General features: G+C 38.0%; 1 protein-coding gene across 1 annotated transcript in view; it reads left to right on the top strand.

Moving 5' to 3' along the window:
• Positions 1-18,902, top strand: part of Folh1 (folate hydrolase 1) — a 71,504-nt gene that overhangs the window by 28,879 nt on the left and 23,723 nt on the right. The window contains exons 8-11 of the mRNA XM_034506114.2: positions 13,055-13,153; positions 13,737-13,822; positions 15,473-15,592; positions 17,577-17,659. Coding sequence (XP_034362005.1) covers positions 13,055-13,153; positions 13,737-13,822; positions 15,473-15,592; positions 17,577-17,659 — 388 coding nt within the window. The remainder of the gene's footprint in view (positions 1-13,054; positions 13,154-13,736; positions 13,823-15,472; positions 15,593-17,576; positions 17,660-18,902) is intronic.

Raw genomic sequence — 18,902 nt, 5'->3', positions numbered from 1 at the left:
TGCAAGCTTACCATAGCATCAGTAACAGCGGTAGGTGCCAGGCCTCTCCTTGAGCTGGATCCCAGTTTGGGCACATCACTACACTTCTAATCCCTCAGGCTGTTCATTTTTGTTCCCGCAGTTCCTTCAGACAGGGACAATTCTGGGTTAGAGCTTTTGACTGGGAGATGGCAGTCCCAGCCCTCCACTTAATCCCCTGTCCCTCCTCTGGAAGGGGGCTTTACTAGTTTACCCTCCCCAATGTAGACCACTTTATCCAAGGTTCTGTGAGACTTCCAAGACCTTTTGAGTCCTGAGAGTCTCTCACCTTCCTGGTCTCTAGTACATTCTAGTGGGTACTCCCACTTCCTACCTCCAGAGATTGCCTGTTTCCATTTGTTCTGCTGGAATTCAGGGCTTCAGTCCTCTTTCCCATTCCCTTATACCTAATCATGTCTACCGTCCTTGTACCCTCTCCCACCCAGAACCCTCCCTTCCTCTGCTCCCCGTTCCCGCCCCCCCCCCCCCCCCCCCCCCGCCATTGCTTTCTTCTCCCTCCCAAGTGAGATTGAGGCATCCTCACATGGGCCCTTCTGCTTGCTAATCTCATGAGTTCTGTGAATTGTATCCTGTAAGTTTCTGGCTAATATCTACTTATTAGTGATTACTTACCATGCTTGATGATTTTGGGTCTGCCTTACCTCACTTAAGATGATATTATCTAATTCCTTCCATCTGCCTGCAAAACTCATGATAACTTCATTCTTTTTGGTTTTTTACACTCCAGGTTTTTTTGCCTCTACACTGCTGTCCACAATCTAACTATTTCACATCCCATACTTCCAACCCACTCCCCTGCTGTGTCCATGAGACTGTCCTGACCCCCCTCCATCCCCTCCCAACTGACTTCTATACTTCCCGGGGCCTCTAGTCTGTTGAGGGTTAGGTGCAACATCACTAATTGAACACAGACCTAGCAGTCCTCTGCTGTGTATGTGTTGGGGGACTCATATCAGCTGGTGTATGCTGTCTTGTTGGTGGTCCAGTGTTTGACAGATCTTAGGGGTCCAGAGTAATTGAGACTGCCAGTCTTCCTACAGGGTCATTCTCCTCCTCAGCTTCTTTCAGCATTTTTCTAATTCAACCACAGGGATCAACAGTTTCTGTTCATTGGTTGGGTGCAAATATCTTCATCTGACTCTTTCAGCTGCTTGTTGGGTCTTCTGGAGAGCATTCTTGATAAATCCATTTTTGAGAGTTCTTCATAGCCTTAGTAATAGTGTCAGGCCTTGAGACCTCCCATGAGATGGATCCTACTTTGGGCCTGTCTCTGGACCTCCCTTTTTCTCAGGCTCCTCTCCATTTCCATCCATGTAGTTCTTTCAAACAGAAACAATTATAAGTCAGAGTTTTGACTGTGGGATGACAACCCCCTCCCTCCTTTGATGCCCTGTCTTCCAGCTGGAGGTGGGGTCTATAAGTTCCCTCTTTCTACAGTCGGGCATTTCATCTAAGATTCCTCCCTTTGAGTCCTGAGAGGCTCTCACTTCCCAGGTCTCTGGTGAATTCTGGAGGGTCCCCCCCAACCTTCTACCTCTCTAGGTTGCCTGTTTCCATTCTTTTTGCTGGCCCTCGGGGCTTCAGTCCTTTTCCTCACCCAATACCAGATCAGGTTTTTCTTTTCCCCCAACCCCAGACAACTTTCCCTCTCTCCCTTTCAACTTGTGATTGCTTTCTTCTCACTCTGACCTTGTCCCTCTGTCATTGAGATGTGTTTCTTGTATGCAGCAAAATCCTGGATCCTGTTTGCATATCCAGTCTCTTAGCTTATGTCTTTTTATAGGGGAATTGAGTCTATTGATATTGATTTTAAACACAAGTAATTGTTAGTTCCTGTTATGTTTGTTGTTGTAGGTGGCATTATGTGCATGTGATTCTCTCCTATTGGCTTTGTTGTGAGATGATTAATATCTTGTTTTTCCTTTGGTGTAGACACCCTGCTTGTGTTAGAGTTTTACTTCTAGAATCCTTTGTAGTGCTGGATTGATCAATAGATGTTGTTTGAATTTGGTTTTGTCCTGGATAATTTTGGTTTCTCCATCTGTGTTGAGAGTTTTGCTGGCTATAGTTGCCTGAGCTGGCTTTTGTGTTCTCTTGGGGTCTGCATGACCTCTGTCTAGGCTCTTCTGGCTTTTAGGATCTCTGTTGAGAAGTCTGGTGTCATTTTGATAGGTCTGCCTTTATATGTTTCTTGGACTCTATCCCTTACAGTTTTTAATATTCTTTCTTTGTTCTGTGCATTTGGTGTTTTGATTACTGTACACAGACGGGATTTTCTTTTCTGGTCAAATCCATTTGGTGTTCTGTAAACTTCTTGTTCACTTATGGCCATCTCTTCTTTAGGTTGTGGAAATTTTCTTCTATGATTTTGTTGAAGATGTCTTAAGTTCATTTTAGCTTGGATTCTTCTTTCTCCCCTATTCCTATTATTCTTAAATTTGATCTTTTATTAGTGTTTTGGATTTCCTAGATGTTTTGTGTTAAAAGATTTTTGTGTTTTGAATTTTCTTTGACAGTTGTGTCAATATCTCCTAAGGTATCTTCTACACCTGAGATTTTTTCTTCTATGTCTTGAATTCAGTTGGTGATGCTTACATCTATAATTTCTGACCCTTTTTCTTGGTTTTCCATTTGTGCCTCCATTTGTGTTTTCTTGATTGTTTCTACTTCCACTTTTCGGTCTTAGACCACTTTGTTCAATTTCTTCACCTCTTTGATTGTATTTTTCTGTATTTTTTTTCAGTGAATTATTTATGTCCTCCTTAAAGGACTCTATTATTTTCATGAGATAGAATTTTAGGTCAACTTCCTGATTTTCAAATGTGTTGGTATACCCAAGCTTGCTGTGGTGGGAGAACTGGGTTCTGATGATGCCAAAGTATATTGGCTTCTGTTTCATCTGGTCCTGTGCTTGCCTCTCTCCATCTTGTTATCCCTGGTATTAGCAGGTCTGGGTGTCTCTGTCTTGTGTTTGCCTCTTGTTTCCCTGGGTTGCTGTAGGTCTCCTGGTAGGCTTGTAGCACTGGCTGTAGCAGACCTCCTGTGAGGCCTTCAGACTGTAGGGTCTTCAGAGGTGCAGACAAGCTACTGATCTGTTGCACTGGCTGCAGCAGATCTCCTGGGAGACCTTCAGACTGCTGGGTCTTCAGAGAAGGAGTCAAGCTGTTCTCTTGCAAGGCTGTTGGACTGTGGGGTCTGTTGCCTTCTGTACAGAAGAACACCAGGGAGGCTTTCAGATTGTTGGGACAGTTGCCCAGTTGCCAAGTTGCCCTCTGTACAGCACAACTCTTGAGAGGCCCTCAGGCTGTGATGTCTTCAGAGGAGCAGAAAAGCTTATGATCTGCCCCTGCAGAAGGTGCTGGCTGGAAGAGGAGTGGAATTGGGTGAGGGGTGTTAGGGAGCTATGTGTCCTGAGACCATTGAATTCCTTGGGATTTCCAGAGTTTGTGGCTGTTAGGAAAGGTCCCTTTCCAGTTGCCTTGTGTGCAGCAGACCTCCTGGGAGGCTTTCAGACTGTGGTGTTTTCAGAGAAGCAGACTGAAAATGGCAGACATCCATATGTTGAAAGTCATCACCCATTATTTCTCCCACAACTTCTCTCCTATTCCACTACTATTATTCCCTCCAACCTGATGTTCTCTTTTCTTCTTTTTTTCTTTAACCCCACAGAGTTTATTCAGGGATGTCAGTGAGTGCGTAGCTTATAGGATCACAGGTAGCCTCTCTGGGTTCACATTCCTAAAGAAAGCCTACTCTACTTCTCCCACCAGTCCTAAATTGCAACAGTTCCTGAGCTGAAAGTAGACAACACTGGCATTATCAGCACTTACTATGGAATTTCCTCTGTCTTGAGTAGGTCTTTTGCATGTAGTCACAGTTGCAGTCAGTTCCTACAGATGCAAAATTATGTCCATAGATGTATTTTATTTTTAAGATCTTTTTATAATTTTATGTGTATGAGTGTTTTGCTTGCATGTGCATCTTTTCAGTGCTAGGTTAGAAGATTAGAAGGTCACAGAGGTTAGAAGAAGGCATGAAGAGTCCCATGGAACTGGAGTTACAGATATTTATGAGTCACCATGTGAGTAATGGGAAACAAATTCAGATCCTATGCAAAAGATCAAGATCTCTTAACCAATGAATGATAGCCACACTCCCCAGAGATATATTTCTTTTCTATTGAAATAAATTTTATATGGTATATTCGTATCATGATTTCCTGACAGCCTCTTCTCCCAGATTCTTTACACCTCTTCACCCACCCAATTCCATACCTTTTTTTCTCTTTTTTTGAAAACACAAAGGCCAATTAAAAAAACAGGAATAAAACAAAAAAAATGAAAAACAAGAAATACATATGAAAGAGATGCACATATAAAATACATAATACATAAAATCAGAAACAATAATAATCAAAAGAAAAGTAAGCTATATAATTCATAATAAAGGGATTCGTTAAATGAAATAGTTCCAGAAACATTAATGAGATTATTTTGTGTTTGTCATTATACAGCTGTACATGGGGCCTCTCTCAAGTTTAATTTGTATGCTTAGTGAGATACAACCTGAGAAAAAGGTTTTTTCTTAGCTAAAGGTTGTCAATTATTGATTGCTTCTGAATTAGTGATGGCCTTTCATGTCAACTTATACTTTCAATTGTGGCACCCATCTGACTTGAACCAGTGTAGGTCCTGTGTATGTGATCATGGTTAGTGATTTCCTATGGGTATCAGTCCTGGTGTATTTGAAAGACAGTTTTCCCAGAGTCCTGAATTTATACTGGATCTAAAATATTTCTACTTAGTTTTCTGAATTCCTGCCTGAGCCCCGAGTGGAGGGTTTTGATAAAAACTTAGTATTTATGAGGGAGTGTTATAATTTCTCTCACTCTCTGCATATTATCCTTTTGTCTGTCTCTGTACCAGTGCACATCTCCCACAGGAAGAAGCTTCTCTGATGCTGGTTAAATGAAACACTGATCTATAGGTGTGGCAGAATGTTGTTTAAGGGTCATTTTATTTTGATGTTTATTTAGTAGTACAGTATCATTTGGGTTTCTCATTGGCCATTGCCTTTGTAGTTTCAGATTATTGGCCAAAAGATCAATGTCAGATCTGAGTTCCATCTTGTAGAGTGGGACTAAAATCCAATAAGGTATCCATTGGTTATCTTCACAATATTTGTGGCACATTTGCATCTGCATATTATGCAAACAAATTACTATTGTTTATTAAGAGTTTCTAGCTGGGCTGCCATTTAGCTTTCTTCTCTGATAGTGTGTATAGTTCCTTCTAGTACCATGAATATGAGTCAGTAAGAATAAAGGCTCTAGTTCTATCCTAGCTTTATTTCTCCACAATCAATGAGATTTAGAGTTGTCTTTGATAATCAGTTTGAAGAGAACAGCCAATAAACTTGTTTGTGGGTTTTCTTGGGGCTCATTTGGATAGCAGCCTATATTTGTCATTGGAAACTTCACTTCATGGCAAGAAATGTCTAGTTGAGGCTTTATCTCCCCATTATTTGGTGTTTCCATTAAGAATTATTTTATATATGTTTATATTTTAATAAGTTTATACTGTTGTAAATTTCTATGTGACCTTTCAAGTTGTCCTTACTGTTGGTAGTTCTTCCCCATACTCCCATCCTTACCTCCTTTTGCCCTTTGTTTTTTTCTCAAGACAAATATATGATTTTCTTTGTTTTTTAATTGAATATTTTATTTATTTACTTACATTTCAAATATCCCCCTTCCCAGTTTCTTCTCTGCAAACTTCCTATCCCATCACCCCTTTCCCTGCTTCTATGAGGGTTCTCTCCACCCACCCACCCACTTCCATCTCATTGCCCTAGCATTTTTCTATACTGGGACATCAAGCCTTCACAGGACCAAGGACCTCCTTCACATCTGTCATGGTCAGCACCTGGCAAAGCCCCTCAGGATATAGCGGTATCAGGCTCCTGTCAGCAAGCACTTCTTGGCATCTGCAATAATGTCTGAGTTTAGTGTGTACATGTGGATGGATCCCCAGGTGGGGCAGTCTTTGGATGGTCTTTCTTTTAGTCTCTGCTTCACTCTTTGTCCCTGTAGTTTCCTTAAACAAACAAACAAAAAAAATGGGTTAAAATTTTAGAGATGGGTGAGTGGCCCCATCCCTCAACTGGGTGGGGCATGCCTAACCTTTAAATATGGTCTCAACAGGTTCTCCCTCACCTTTGTGGGGTGTTTCATCCCTCTGGAGTCCTGGGAGGCTCTTGCTTTCCTGGCATCTGGGAGTTTCTGGTTGCTACCATCAATTCCACATTCCCCATTGCTACACAACCTTGTTCAATTTCCTGACTCAGTCCATCTCCTCCATCTCCTTTCATACCTGATTCTTCACCTCTTTTTTTACCCTCCCACTCTTTGCTTCTCCCAAGTCCCTCCTACCCTCTACTTCCCTTGATAATTTTGTTCCCCCTTCTAAGTAGGACTGAAGCATCAACACTTTGGTCTATCTTCCTCTTGAGCTTCATGTGGTCCATGAGTGGTACTATGAATATTCCACACTCTTTGCCTAATATCCACTTACCAGTGAGTACACATGCCATGTGTGCTCTTTTGTGACTAAGTTACCTCACTTGAGATGATATTTTCTAGATCCATCAATTTTCTGTGAATTTCATGAAGTTGTTGTTTTTAATAGCTGATTTGTACTCTGTTATGTAAATGTACCACATTTTCTATATCCATTCCTCTGTTGAGGGACATCTGGGTTGTTTCCAGTTTCTGGGTATTATAAATATGGTTGCTATGAACATAGTGGAGAATGTCTCCTTGTTACATGTTGGAGCATCTTCTGGGTATATGCCCAAGAGTAATATAGCTGGGTCCTCAGAAAGTACTATGTCTAATTTTCTGAGGAACCTGCAGCCTGATTTCCAGAGTGGTTATACCAGCTTGCAATCCCACCAGCAATGAAGCAGTGTTTCTTTTTCTTCACATCCTTGCCAGCATCAGCTGTCATCTGAGTTTTGGATCTTAGTCACTCTGACTGATGTGAGGTAAAATCTCAGTATAGTTTTGATTCTCATTTTCCTCATGACTGAGTATATTGAACATTTTTTTAGGTGCTTCTCAGCCATTCATGTTTCCTCAGTTGAGAATTCTGTTTAGCTCTGTTCCCTATTTTTAATAGGGTTATTTGGTTTGCTGGAGCCTAACTTCTAGAGCTATTTGTATATATTGGATATTAGCCCGCTATCAGATGTAGGATTGGTAATGATCTTTTCCCAATCTGTTAGTTGACATTTTGTCCTATTGACAGTGTCCTTTGCCTTACAGAAGCTTTGCAATTTTATGAGGTCTCATTTGTCAATTCTTGATCTTAGAGTATAAGCCATTGGTGTTTTGTTAGGGAAATTTTCCCCTGTGCCCACACATTCCAGTATCTTCCCCACTTTCTTTTCTATTAGACTCAGTTTATCTGGTTTTATGTGGAGGTCCTTGATCCCCTTGGACTTGAGCTTTGTACAGGGAAATAAAAATGGATCAATTTGCATTCTCCTACATGCTGACTTCCAGTTGAACCCTTTGTTGAAAATGCTGTCCTTTTTCCACTGGATAGTTATAACTCCTTTATTAAAGATCAAGTGACCATGGTGTGTGAGTTCCTTTCAGGATCTTCAATTGTATTCCATTTTATATACCTGACTGTCACTGTAACAGTCACATGCAGTTATTATCACTATTGCTCTACAGTACACCTTGAGGTAAGGGATGGTGATTTCTTCAGATGTTCTTTTGTTGTTGAGAATAGTTTTCACTATCCTGAGATTTTGTTACTCCTAATACGTTTTAGAATTGTTCTTTCTAACTCTATGAAGAATTGAGTTGTATTTTTATGGGGGATTGCATTGAATGTGCAGATTGTTTTCTGCAAGATGGCCATTTTTACTATATTAATCCTGCTAATCTATGAGCATGAGAGATCTTTCCATCTTCTGAGGGCTTCTTCAGTTTCTTTCTTTCAAGACTTGAAATTATTGTTGTACAGATTTTTTTTACTTGTTTGGTTAGAGTCACACCAAGATATTTTATATTGTTTGTGACTATTGTGAAAGGTGTAGTTTCCCTGATTTCTTTCTCATTCCATTTATCCTTTGAGTTTAGGAAGGCTATTGATCTGTTTGAGTTAATTTTATATCCAAACACTTTGCTGAAGTTGTTTATCAGGTATAAGAGTTGTCTGGTGAAATTTTTGGGGTAACTTAAGTATACTATAATATCATCTGCATATAGTGATATTTTGATTTGTTCCTTTCCTGGTTGTATCCACTTGACCTCCCTTTGTTGCCTAATTACTTTAGCTAGAACTTCAAGTACTGGGAAGCCTTGTCTAGTTCCTGATTTTAGTAGGGTTGCTTTAAGTTTCTCTCCAGGTAGTTTGATGTTGGCTACTGCTTTACTGTATTTTGCTTTTACTATGTTTAGGTAAGGGCCTTGAATTCTTAAGATTTCCAAAACTTTTAACATGAAGACATGATGAATTTTGTCAAATGCTTTTTTAGCATGTAATGGGATGATCATGTGTTTCTTTTTCCTTTGAGTTTTTTTATGTAGTGGATTATGTTAATGGATTTCTGTATATTGAACCATCACTGCATTGCTGGGATGAAGCTTACTTTTTTATGGTAAATGATCATTTTGATTTGTTCTTAGATTCTGTTTGTGAAAATTTTATTGAGTAATTTTGTAGGGATATTCATGAGGGAAATTGGTCTCAAATTCTCTTTTTGGGGGGGGCAGTCTTTGTGTGGTTTAGGTATTAGCGTAACTGTGGATTCATGGAACAAATTGGGTTGTGTTCCTTCTGTTTCTATTTTGTGGGATAGTTTGAAGAGTATTGGTATTAGATCTTCTTTGAAGATCTGATAGAATTCTGCACTAAATTCTTCTGGTCTTGGGCTTTTTTGGTGGGGAGACTTTTAGTGTCTGCATCTATTTCTTTAGGGGTTACGGGACAGTTTAGATGGTTTATGTGATCCTGATTTAACTTTGTTATCTGGTATCTGTCTAGAAAATTGTCAATTCCATCCAGGTTTTCTAATTTTTAGAAAAATTAGAGTATAAGCATTCTAGTAAGATCTGATGATATTTTGAATTTCCTAAGTTTCCATTGTTATATCTCCTATTTCATTTATGATTTTATTAATTTAGATACTGTCCCCCCTGTTCCTTCTGGTTAGTATACCTAAAGGTTTATCTTTTTTTGTTGATTTTTCTCAAAGAACCAGCTCCTGTTTTGTTGATTCTTTGTACAGTTATTTTTGTTTCTATTTGGTTGATTTCAGCTGAGTTTATTTCCTGATGTCTACTCCTCTTGGGTGTATTTGCTTTTTTTTTTCTAGTGCTTTCAGGTGCACTGTTAAGCTGTTAGTATATGCTCTCCAGTTTCCTTTTGGAGGCACACAGAGCTATGTTTATGGGTTTATGGAGCCCATCTGAGGATAGGTCAGGAGGAACAGGTCCAGTAGAAGCAGCTGTGTGAGGTACACGATTTCATCCCATCTGAGGTGCGGAGTAGCTGGGCTTGTTGGGAGAGATCTTTATGTGAAGGCAACTTATCTGCTTGAGACACAAGGTTCAAACGTTAACAGCAATATGATTATCCAAGCCCAGTAGGAAATAAGGTTGAAGGTGGAACTGTTTTAGTATCTAGTCCAACTGCTGGTTGACAGGGATCAGATACAAAGTCTATGACTACTCAGGCTGGTAGATTTCAACAAAAGCTGTCTGTTTACAATAATTTATAGCCCTCTGTTTCAGTGTTTTTCCATGGAGACCTAAGACTTTGAGCGGGCAAATAAGCCAGGCCTATTTCTTCATTTTTTTTCTTGACCAAGTTATCTTTGCATAGAACATTGTTCATTTTCCAAGTTTTTGTGGACTTTCTGTTGTTTTTGTTGTTATTTTAGACTAGCTTTAGTCTGGGATAATCTGATAGGATGCATGAGATTATTTCAATCTTCTTGTATTTGTTGAGGCTTGTTTTGTGACTGATTATATGGTCAATTTTGGAGAAAGAATCATGAGGTGCCCAGAAGAAGGGAGATTCTTTTGTTTGAGAATGAAATATTTTATAGATATCTGTCAAATCCAATTTGTTCATAACTTTTGTTAGTTTTACTGCATCTCTGTTTAGTTTCTGTTTCCATGATTTGTTCATTAATGTGAGTGGGGTGTTGAAGTCTCTCACTATTATTGTGTGATGTGCAATGTGTGCTTTGAGCTTCAGTAGAGTTTCTTTTATGAATATATGTGCCCTTGCATTTGGAGCATAGATATTCAGAATTGAGAGTTCATCTTGGTAGATTTTTCCTTTGATGAATATGAAGTGTCCTTCCTTATCTTTTTTGATAACTTTTGGTTGAAAGTCGATTTTATTCAGTATTAGAATGGCTACTCCAGCTTGGAACCACTTGTTTGGAAAATTGTTTTCCAGCCTTTTATTCTGAGGTAGTGTCTCCCTTTGTCACTGAGAGGGGTTTCCTGAATGCAGCAAAATGCTGGGTCTTGTTTATGTATCCAGTCTGTTAGTCTATGTCTTTTTGTTGGGGAATTGAGCACTTTGATATTGAGATATTAAGGAATTATTGCTTTGTGTCATTTTTGTTGTTAGAGACAGAATTATATTTGTGTGGCTATCTTCTTTTGGGTTTGTTGGAAGATTATTTTCTTGCCTTTTCTAGGGTGTATGTATCCTCTTTGTATTGGAGTTTTCCATCTCTTTTCCTTTGTAGGACTGGATTTGTGGAAAGATATTGTGTAAATTTGTTTTATCATGGAATATCTTGATTTCTCCATCTATAGTAATTGAGTTGTGCTTGGGATAGTAGCCTGGACTGGCATTTGTGTTCTCTAGGGTCTGTATGAAATCTGCCTGGGATCTTCTAACTTTTATAGTCTCTGGTAAGAAGTCTTGTATAATTCTTACAGGTCTTCCTTTATATGTTACTTGACCTGTTTCCCTTACTGCTTATAATATTCTTTCTTTGTTTTGTACATTTGGTGTTTTGATTATTAAGTGATGGGAGGAATTTCTTTTCTGGTCTAATCTATTTGGAGTTCTGTAGGCTTCTTGTATGTTTATGGGCATCTCTATTTTTAAGTTACAAAAGTTTTCTTCTATAATTTTGTTGAAGATGTTCACTGGTTCTTTAAGTTGGCAGTCTTCTTTCTCTTCTATACCTATTATCCTCAGGTTTGGTCTTCTCATTGTGTACTGGATATTTTGAGTTAGTAGCTTTTTGCATTTGCATGTTCTTTGACTGTTGTGTCAATGTTTTCTATGGTATCTTCTTCACCTGAGATTCTCTCATTTATTTCTTATATTCTGTTGCTTGCATCTATGACTCCTAAACTCTTTCCTAGGTTTTCTATCTCCAGGGTTGTCTCCCTTTGTGATTTCTTTATTGTTTCTATTTTCATTTTTAGATCCTGGATGGCTTTGTCTAATTCCTTTGCCTGTTTGGTTGTGTTTTCCTGTAATTCTTTAAGAGATTTTTGTGTTTTTTTTCTAAGGGATTCTACCTGTTTACCGGTGTTCCCCTGTATTTCTTTAAGGAAGTTATTTAAGTTCCCTTTAAAGTCCTCCATCATCATCATGAGATGTCATTTTAAATGATAGTCTTTCTTTTCTGGTGTGTTGGGGTATCCAGGGCTTGCTGTGGTGGAAGAACTATGTTCTGATGATGCCATGTAGCCTTGGTTTCTGTTGCTTATGTTCTTTCCCTTGCCTCTGGCCATCTGTTTATCTCTGTTGTTAGCTGGTTTTGCTGTCTCTGACTGTGGCTTGTCTCTCCTGAAGCCTGTGTCAGCTATCCTGGGAGATCAGTTCTCTCCAGGAAAAATTTGGGTATGGAGAGCTGTGGCATGGTATCAGCTCAGAGATGCAGATGAAAACTGGAAGAATCCTGTTCTGGCTGTTCCTTGGTTCTAGTGCCCTGATGGCTCTGGGCAGGTCTCTCTTTGGCCAGAAATCTGGGCTGAAGTGGTCTCAGCTGTGCTCTCAGGTGTGTCAGCACTGTTAGGGACCTGGGTATAGAGATCTGTGCTCTCAGGTGTACCAGCACTCCTGTGAGTCCTGCTCTTTCATAGTGGGATCTGGGTATGGAGAGCTGTGGCACAGTATCAGCTGCAGAGATCCTCTTTCCTCTGTTTATTTAATCTCCCCATTGTAATCTCCCTCTATCTCTTCATAACTATATTTTCTATTTCCCCTACTTTAACAGTTCCTTCCAGCCCCCATAAACTCTTTAATTTCTGTTGTTATACAGATATCAGCATGCCTATTGAACACTTGAGCTAATATTCATATATAAGAGAATATATACTATATGTCTTCCTGGTCCCTGTTTACCTCATTCGGGATTATTTTCCTAGCTTCATTTTTTTTACTTGCCAATTTAATGATTTCATTATTAGGAGCTGAATATTATCATTAGTCCTTCATCTGTCAATGGGCATTTACAGTGTTTGTAGTTTCTTGCTATTATGAATAAAACAGCAATGGGAATGTTTGAGCAATTGTTTCTGCAGTAAGATATTGAGTCTTTTGGGTATATTCCTAAAAATGATTATGTTTAATATAAAGTATATCCATTTCAAGTATCTAAAGGAACTGAAACACTAACATTTCCACAGTGTCTGTATAAGTTTTTACTCCCACCTGCAATAAATGAGTGTTAATCTTACTGTGCATCCTCAACATCAGCTTTCATTTGTTTATTAATCTTGGAGAAGATGAAATACCCCAGAAACATATTTTATTATTGCAAAGTTGAATTGATACTGGACACTACCTTGCAAGAGAGGCAGGAAAGGTCAGTGATTATTACATGCAAAGCATTTTGTTCTACTGTTTGCTTATAGAGGGTATTATGAGAAGATAACCTAGACCAGCATTTTGACCTGGCATTTTAATATGATGTATCAAAGTTTATGTAGATAATAATTTCTTCTCATGTCCAACAGGCACATGGGTGGCTCAGCACCCCCTGACAGCAGTTGGAAGGGAGGACTAAAAGTGCCTTACAACGTGGGACCTGGATTTGCTGGAAACTTTTCAACACAGTTGAGATATTTTACATTGCTTTTATTCAGAATACTTTAAAAGAAGACAATTGTCAAAGATGAAGAAAAAGTTAAAGCCTAGTTACTACCATCAAGCAATAAAACTAGAAATTGAATTAAAAAATATTTTTGGATCATTAAAATTAGTCAGTGTTAGTTGAGACTGCTGGGATCCCTGAGATCTCTCAGACACTGAGCCATCGACCAGGCAGCATATACTAAGTGGTCCAAGGCCCCCAACACATATACAGCAGAGAGCTGCCTGTTCTGGTCTCAATGAGAGGAGATGCATCTAACCCTCTAAAGACTTGAGGCCTCAGGGAGTGTGGAGAGCTGGTGGGGTAGGGTTGGAGATAGGGACATCCTCTTGGAGACAGGAGGAGGACGAATAGGATGAGGAACTCTAGGAGGATGAACTGGAAGGGGGATAATGACTGGACTGTAAAAATAATTGTAAAACAGTAGTGTTACTTTTCTTTTGGTAACAACTATGAATCTTTAAATAATGATGGAGGATTTAAGAAATGTGTTAAATCTCTTAACTAGTATTCTCAGTGATTGTATTGTTTTATATTTGAACTAGAAATGTCAAGCTGCATATTCACTCCTACAGTAAAGTGACAAGAATCTATAATGTCATTGGCACCCTCAAAGGAGCTATAGAACCAGGTAAATGAAGTATGTGTTTTGCAAATATTGGTGAATCAAATGTCATGTACCACTGCTTCCTGAGTGAAACTCATCCAAAAACAAAGTAAGACATTCCAATTATAGTGTATCTTTCATCACATGTGTTTTAAGAACAGAAACAGGAAAGTATGGGAACAAGTGAGAGTGGTAAGCTGCTTTATTTGTTTGCTTGTTTATTGTTGAAAACTGTTTTGGCCATTACATTCTAATTACACGTTCCAATCCCTTTTTTTCTAGCAGATCCTTCCTACCTTCCTATCCACAAATCCCCATGCTTTACGTCTTTCTGTCTTTACAAAACAAATAGGCATGCAAACAAACAAATAAAATAAAAACAGAATGAAACAAAATTTAAAAGAAGAGAGGGAAAAAAAGAACCATGAGCAGTATATACACAAACACAAAACCCATAAAAACAAAAAAAAATCAGAAAACATTCATAAACAAAAGATCAGAAAAGTTGAAAATTGCCCAAATAAAGCAATATGAGACAAAATAATCTCCAACAGTATTGCTAATTTCATTTTCTGTTGGCTATCTACTGCTGAGCATGGTACTTTCCATAAGTGTGGTTGGGATACATTGTGAGACTCAGTTGGAGAATTATGAATATTTTATTATATCTTTCGATTCTTTAGGATTTAAGACTGGATTCCTTATGACTTACTTGATTATTATTAGTTTTAACATAAATAGTACAATTTAATCACATATATTTCTTACAAACATATGTTGCCTATTTGTTTTTCTGAGACAAGTTCTCATGTAATTGAACTCAATTTTGCATTATTTCCTTTCAAATGTGGAAATTGTTATGTGGAGTACTGTAAGAAGAATAAACAATCTCCTACTTAGGAATTAATAGTTTTATAAATTTAATGTTTATATGTACTAAACTATATTTGTGTTTTACATACACATATAAACTATATACACACTAAAGTTACATGTGTCTTATATTCACATAAATAGTTAATTTATGCATATATATACATTTAGTTTATGCATATGTGTATATTATGCACATATACAGTTTAGTATTATATGAGTACACACATATGTATATGAACATGTATAAGTGACTTATTGAGTATTACAAGATGATTATTTTGTACAGGGTCTGTGACAAACATTGGAAATGGGGGAGCATTGAAACACTCATAAACTAAGGTCCAGGTGATCATAATTGAAGAGAAGAGTTTGACATTTAAGAGTGATAAATACCTAAAGAATTGTGACAAGATTGTTCCCCAAACTTTCAGCCCAATCAGATTTTTCTTCCTATAATAGACAGAAATGGTTATAGACAGTGACTGGCATATGTAATAGGTCTAAGAAGGTAAATGCTGTGTTCTCTGTGAAAATGATGGCGACAAACTGGCAACAGGTTTAGAAAAATGTGAGGAGCTAGGCAGATAATTTCTTATGTTTCTGTTATTCATGTGCTTATAACTTCAATAATACATCCAACTAATTTTTAAGTCTCATTCATACTTTTATCAGATAGATGAAACAAATAACCAATGGGCACGATCCTTAGTAACCTTAATATTTTTTCTCGAAGTTGTAAAATCTATTGAGTTAATTGTGTGTTCCTCTGTCTGAGATCCATGATCTGCTGATTTGTAGACAGATATGTCATTCTTGGAGGCCACCGAGATGCTTGGGTGTTTGGTGGCATTGACCCTCAGAGTGGAGCAGCTGTTGTTCATGAAATTGTGAGGAGCTTTGGAACCCTGAAGAAGAAAGGTAAGAGAAAGGGTGAGAGAAAAAAAAAATTCTGGGAACTTCAGCTTAATCTTTTGCAAAGTGAGTGTGAAAGCACTATCTCAGGGGCTGGGAAGTAGCTGATTGTTAGACCATGAGCCTTGGGTGACAAAAGCACTTCCCTAGATCTCTAGTACACAGTAGAAAACCAAATATAGAAATGCCCACTCAACCTCGTCAATGAAAAAGTAGCAATATAGTGCAAATATTAATGTTGGTTAACTATATTTGTATTATTTTCATTAGGTTATAAAGTTTATAGAATATTCATCATAAACTGACAGTCTGAAATAAACAATTGTGAATTCCAGAGAGGGTTCAAATTCCTGCTGTCAGTCTTGGCAGCAAGTACCTTTACAAGCAGAAACATCTTGTAGCTCTTAGCTATAAATCAACAATAATAACATGGTTTTTTTGCACACTGAAAAATTGTTTACACATGTGTATTCTATTTTGATGCCATAGCAACCCTTGGAACATTTTATGAGTTCTGTTCCCATTTTATATATATTAGCCAAGTAATATGTGACAGAGTTCAAAATATTGGTTGGGACATGGCCAACTCATATATTATCTCTGTTCAAAATAAGACAGAGGTGCACCACTTGCATTTTAACAAACAAATTTGCCAGAGAAGTATGTACATTATTCATGAACTTGGTTTTATTTAATCTTATCACAAAAGGTTTCATGATTTCACAAAAATTTTTTACATTGAATGAAAATCTGCATTGTTATAAGTAAGAAGTGTACTCTAAGAATGAAGTGGTAAGGAATGAGTGGATAGGAAATTTAAATGATACATAATACATTAGACAAAAAGAAAACATTGAATTCAATAGTTAAAGGAAAATAGAAATATTCTCTCTCTCTCTCTCTCTCTCTCTCTCTCTCTCTCTCTCTCTCTCTCTCTCATTCACGTGCATGCTCTCACTCTCTCGTTTGGTTTGTTTAAGCAAAGGTTTCTCTGTGTAACAACATTGAATGTCCTGGTACTCACTCTGTAGACCAAGCTGGTCTCAAACTCAGAGATTAGCCTAACTCTGCTACCCAAAAAACTAGGAATAAAGGTGTGCACTACCACTGCTCAGCTTTCACTTTCTGACACACCGGCAGAAGGCATCAGATTTCATTACAGATGGTTGTGAGCCACCATGTGGTTGCTGGGAATTGGACTCAGGACCTGTGGAGAGCAGACAGTGCTCTAGCCTGCTGAGCCATCTCTCCAGCCCCTCAAATAAGAACTTTCTAGCACTTACTAAGTGCTTCTGAAATAGTATTCCACTTAATGCTCCTGATAATCAAATGTTATCTACTCCTTATTCTGCTATTGTGATTCTTAGATGAAGACATGAAGGCTTAGTCAGCTTATATGGCACAGTCTTACTAGCAGCTTGGAAGTTTGAGAATGAGAGTTTAAAGCTATATTTTTCTTCAACTCCAAGGTCACTGTTAGTTACCTCAGATACCTACTTATCAAAGTGTAAAGTTTTTACTATCAGTAGATACTGCTATCTAAAAGTGAGCCCTTGATAACTATCACAGAAGATGATCATGCTATTTCAGAACAACATGAGAGGTTTCTAAATAGTTTCCCACATTTCTGCATGTCACAGCACCACTAGCTCTGTTAGTGGTTTCTCCCCCTGTTTTTAGGCATCTGTGGATCAGAGGGCTTTCTTGCTTATGGGCAATTGTAAAACATAAAATATCTTATAACTTTATGAGATATTCACCATCTACATTCTTCCGTTTACAATACAACTATACTATTTGATTCTAGCAAGTCCCATTTTAAAAACATACAAAATGAATTTGTTGAACTAAGGATGAGAGCAACAATTCCTACTTTTACAATTAAAAAAAAAAAACTCAGCATTTTGTGATTTCCCATCTTAGAGATATCTCTGTGTTTTAGGTGCTATGTATTTTTCAAGAATTTATATGATATTCACATGTATTTTAGGATGGAGGCCTAGAAGAACAATTTTGTTTGCAAGCTGGGATGCAGAAGAATTTGGCCTTTTAGGGTCTACTGAGTGGGCAGAGGTGGGTTGATAGTTTTCTTCTATGTAAATTTTCTGAAGTGACCAAAGAGTTGGGACTTTACTATGAAGCTTGAGAAAATGTCAAGTGTATCCAGTCAGACAATGCTTTGACTTTTTTTTTTACAATGTCTTGGATGTGTGTTCAACCTTTTACTATTACATAATGTTCTATATACAAAATTCATGTTTCAGTCACACACATCAAGTTACTTTATAAATAACCAAATAAAAATCATCTCATCATGTTTTAACCATGTTTACAAGGTTGTGTTGGGCTACATTCTTACCTATACTTGGCTGCATGCAACCCATGGGTACACTATGTCTAATTATCCAAAAAGATTGTGCCATTGTTCAAAATCTACAAGAGGACAATAATATGACTCAGCTAGTTAAGCCACATGCTGCCAACCTGATGATTTGGCTCTAATTGTTGGGACCTAGATGGTGGGAGGAGATAACTGACAGCTGCATTCTTTTCTCTGATCACCACATATTTGACATGACATGCATTCTCACATAACACACATTCAGGTACTAAATACATAAATACATGAAAAAATATATATATTAAAAAATAAAAAAATTCTCATTTGAAGAATTTGTCTTTGTTCAAATTTAGAAACACCTCAGGTCAATTATAGAAATTTAATTTTGTTTTTGACAATACAATATAGTTAATAAATCAAATACAAGCACAAAACCAAAATAAGCAAAAAACTGTCAATTTCTCTTTTAAGTTAAATTTATTAATGTAATCATTTTCTATGCTAATATCAGTCCCCCCTCCTCCCAGTACCCTCTCACACAGAACCTCCTCTTATTACTCCCTTCCCTTCTCCTTTAAGAAGGAGGAGCCTCCTCTAGTTATAAACCCCGCCCACACCTAGCACACTAAGTCACTATAGCACTAGGCACATTCTTTCCCATTGAGCCCAGAAAAGGTGGCCCATTTAGGGGAATGAGATCCACATGCAGGCAGAAACAGATTCAGGGAGAGCCCCTTCTCCTGTTGTTGAGGGCCCCACATGAAGAACAAGTTGCTTATCTGCTACATATATGCAGGGACCCTAGTTACAGCCCATGTTCGCTCTTCAGTTGATGATTCAGTCTCTGGGAGCTAAAAAGGTCTAAGTTAATTGACTCTGTTGGTCTTCCTGTGGAGTCCTTGTCCTTTTCCAGTTCCTCATTCTTTCCCCCAACTCTTTCATAAGACTCCCAGAACTCCACCTAATGTTTGATTG

This window comes from Arvicanthis niloticus, chromosome 1 (genome assembly GCF_011762505.2).
Source record: "Arvicanthis niloticus isolate mArvNil1 chromosome 1, mArvNil1.pat.X, whole genome shotgun sequence".
In the NCBI taxonomy this organism is placed as follows: domain Eukaryota; kingdom Metazoa; phylum Chordata; class Mammalia; order Rodentia; family Muridae; genus Arvicanthis; species Arvicanthis niloticus.
The sequence above is the reverse complement of the archived record's forward strand: the minus strand, read 5'-3'. Positions and strand labels throughout refer to the sequence as shown.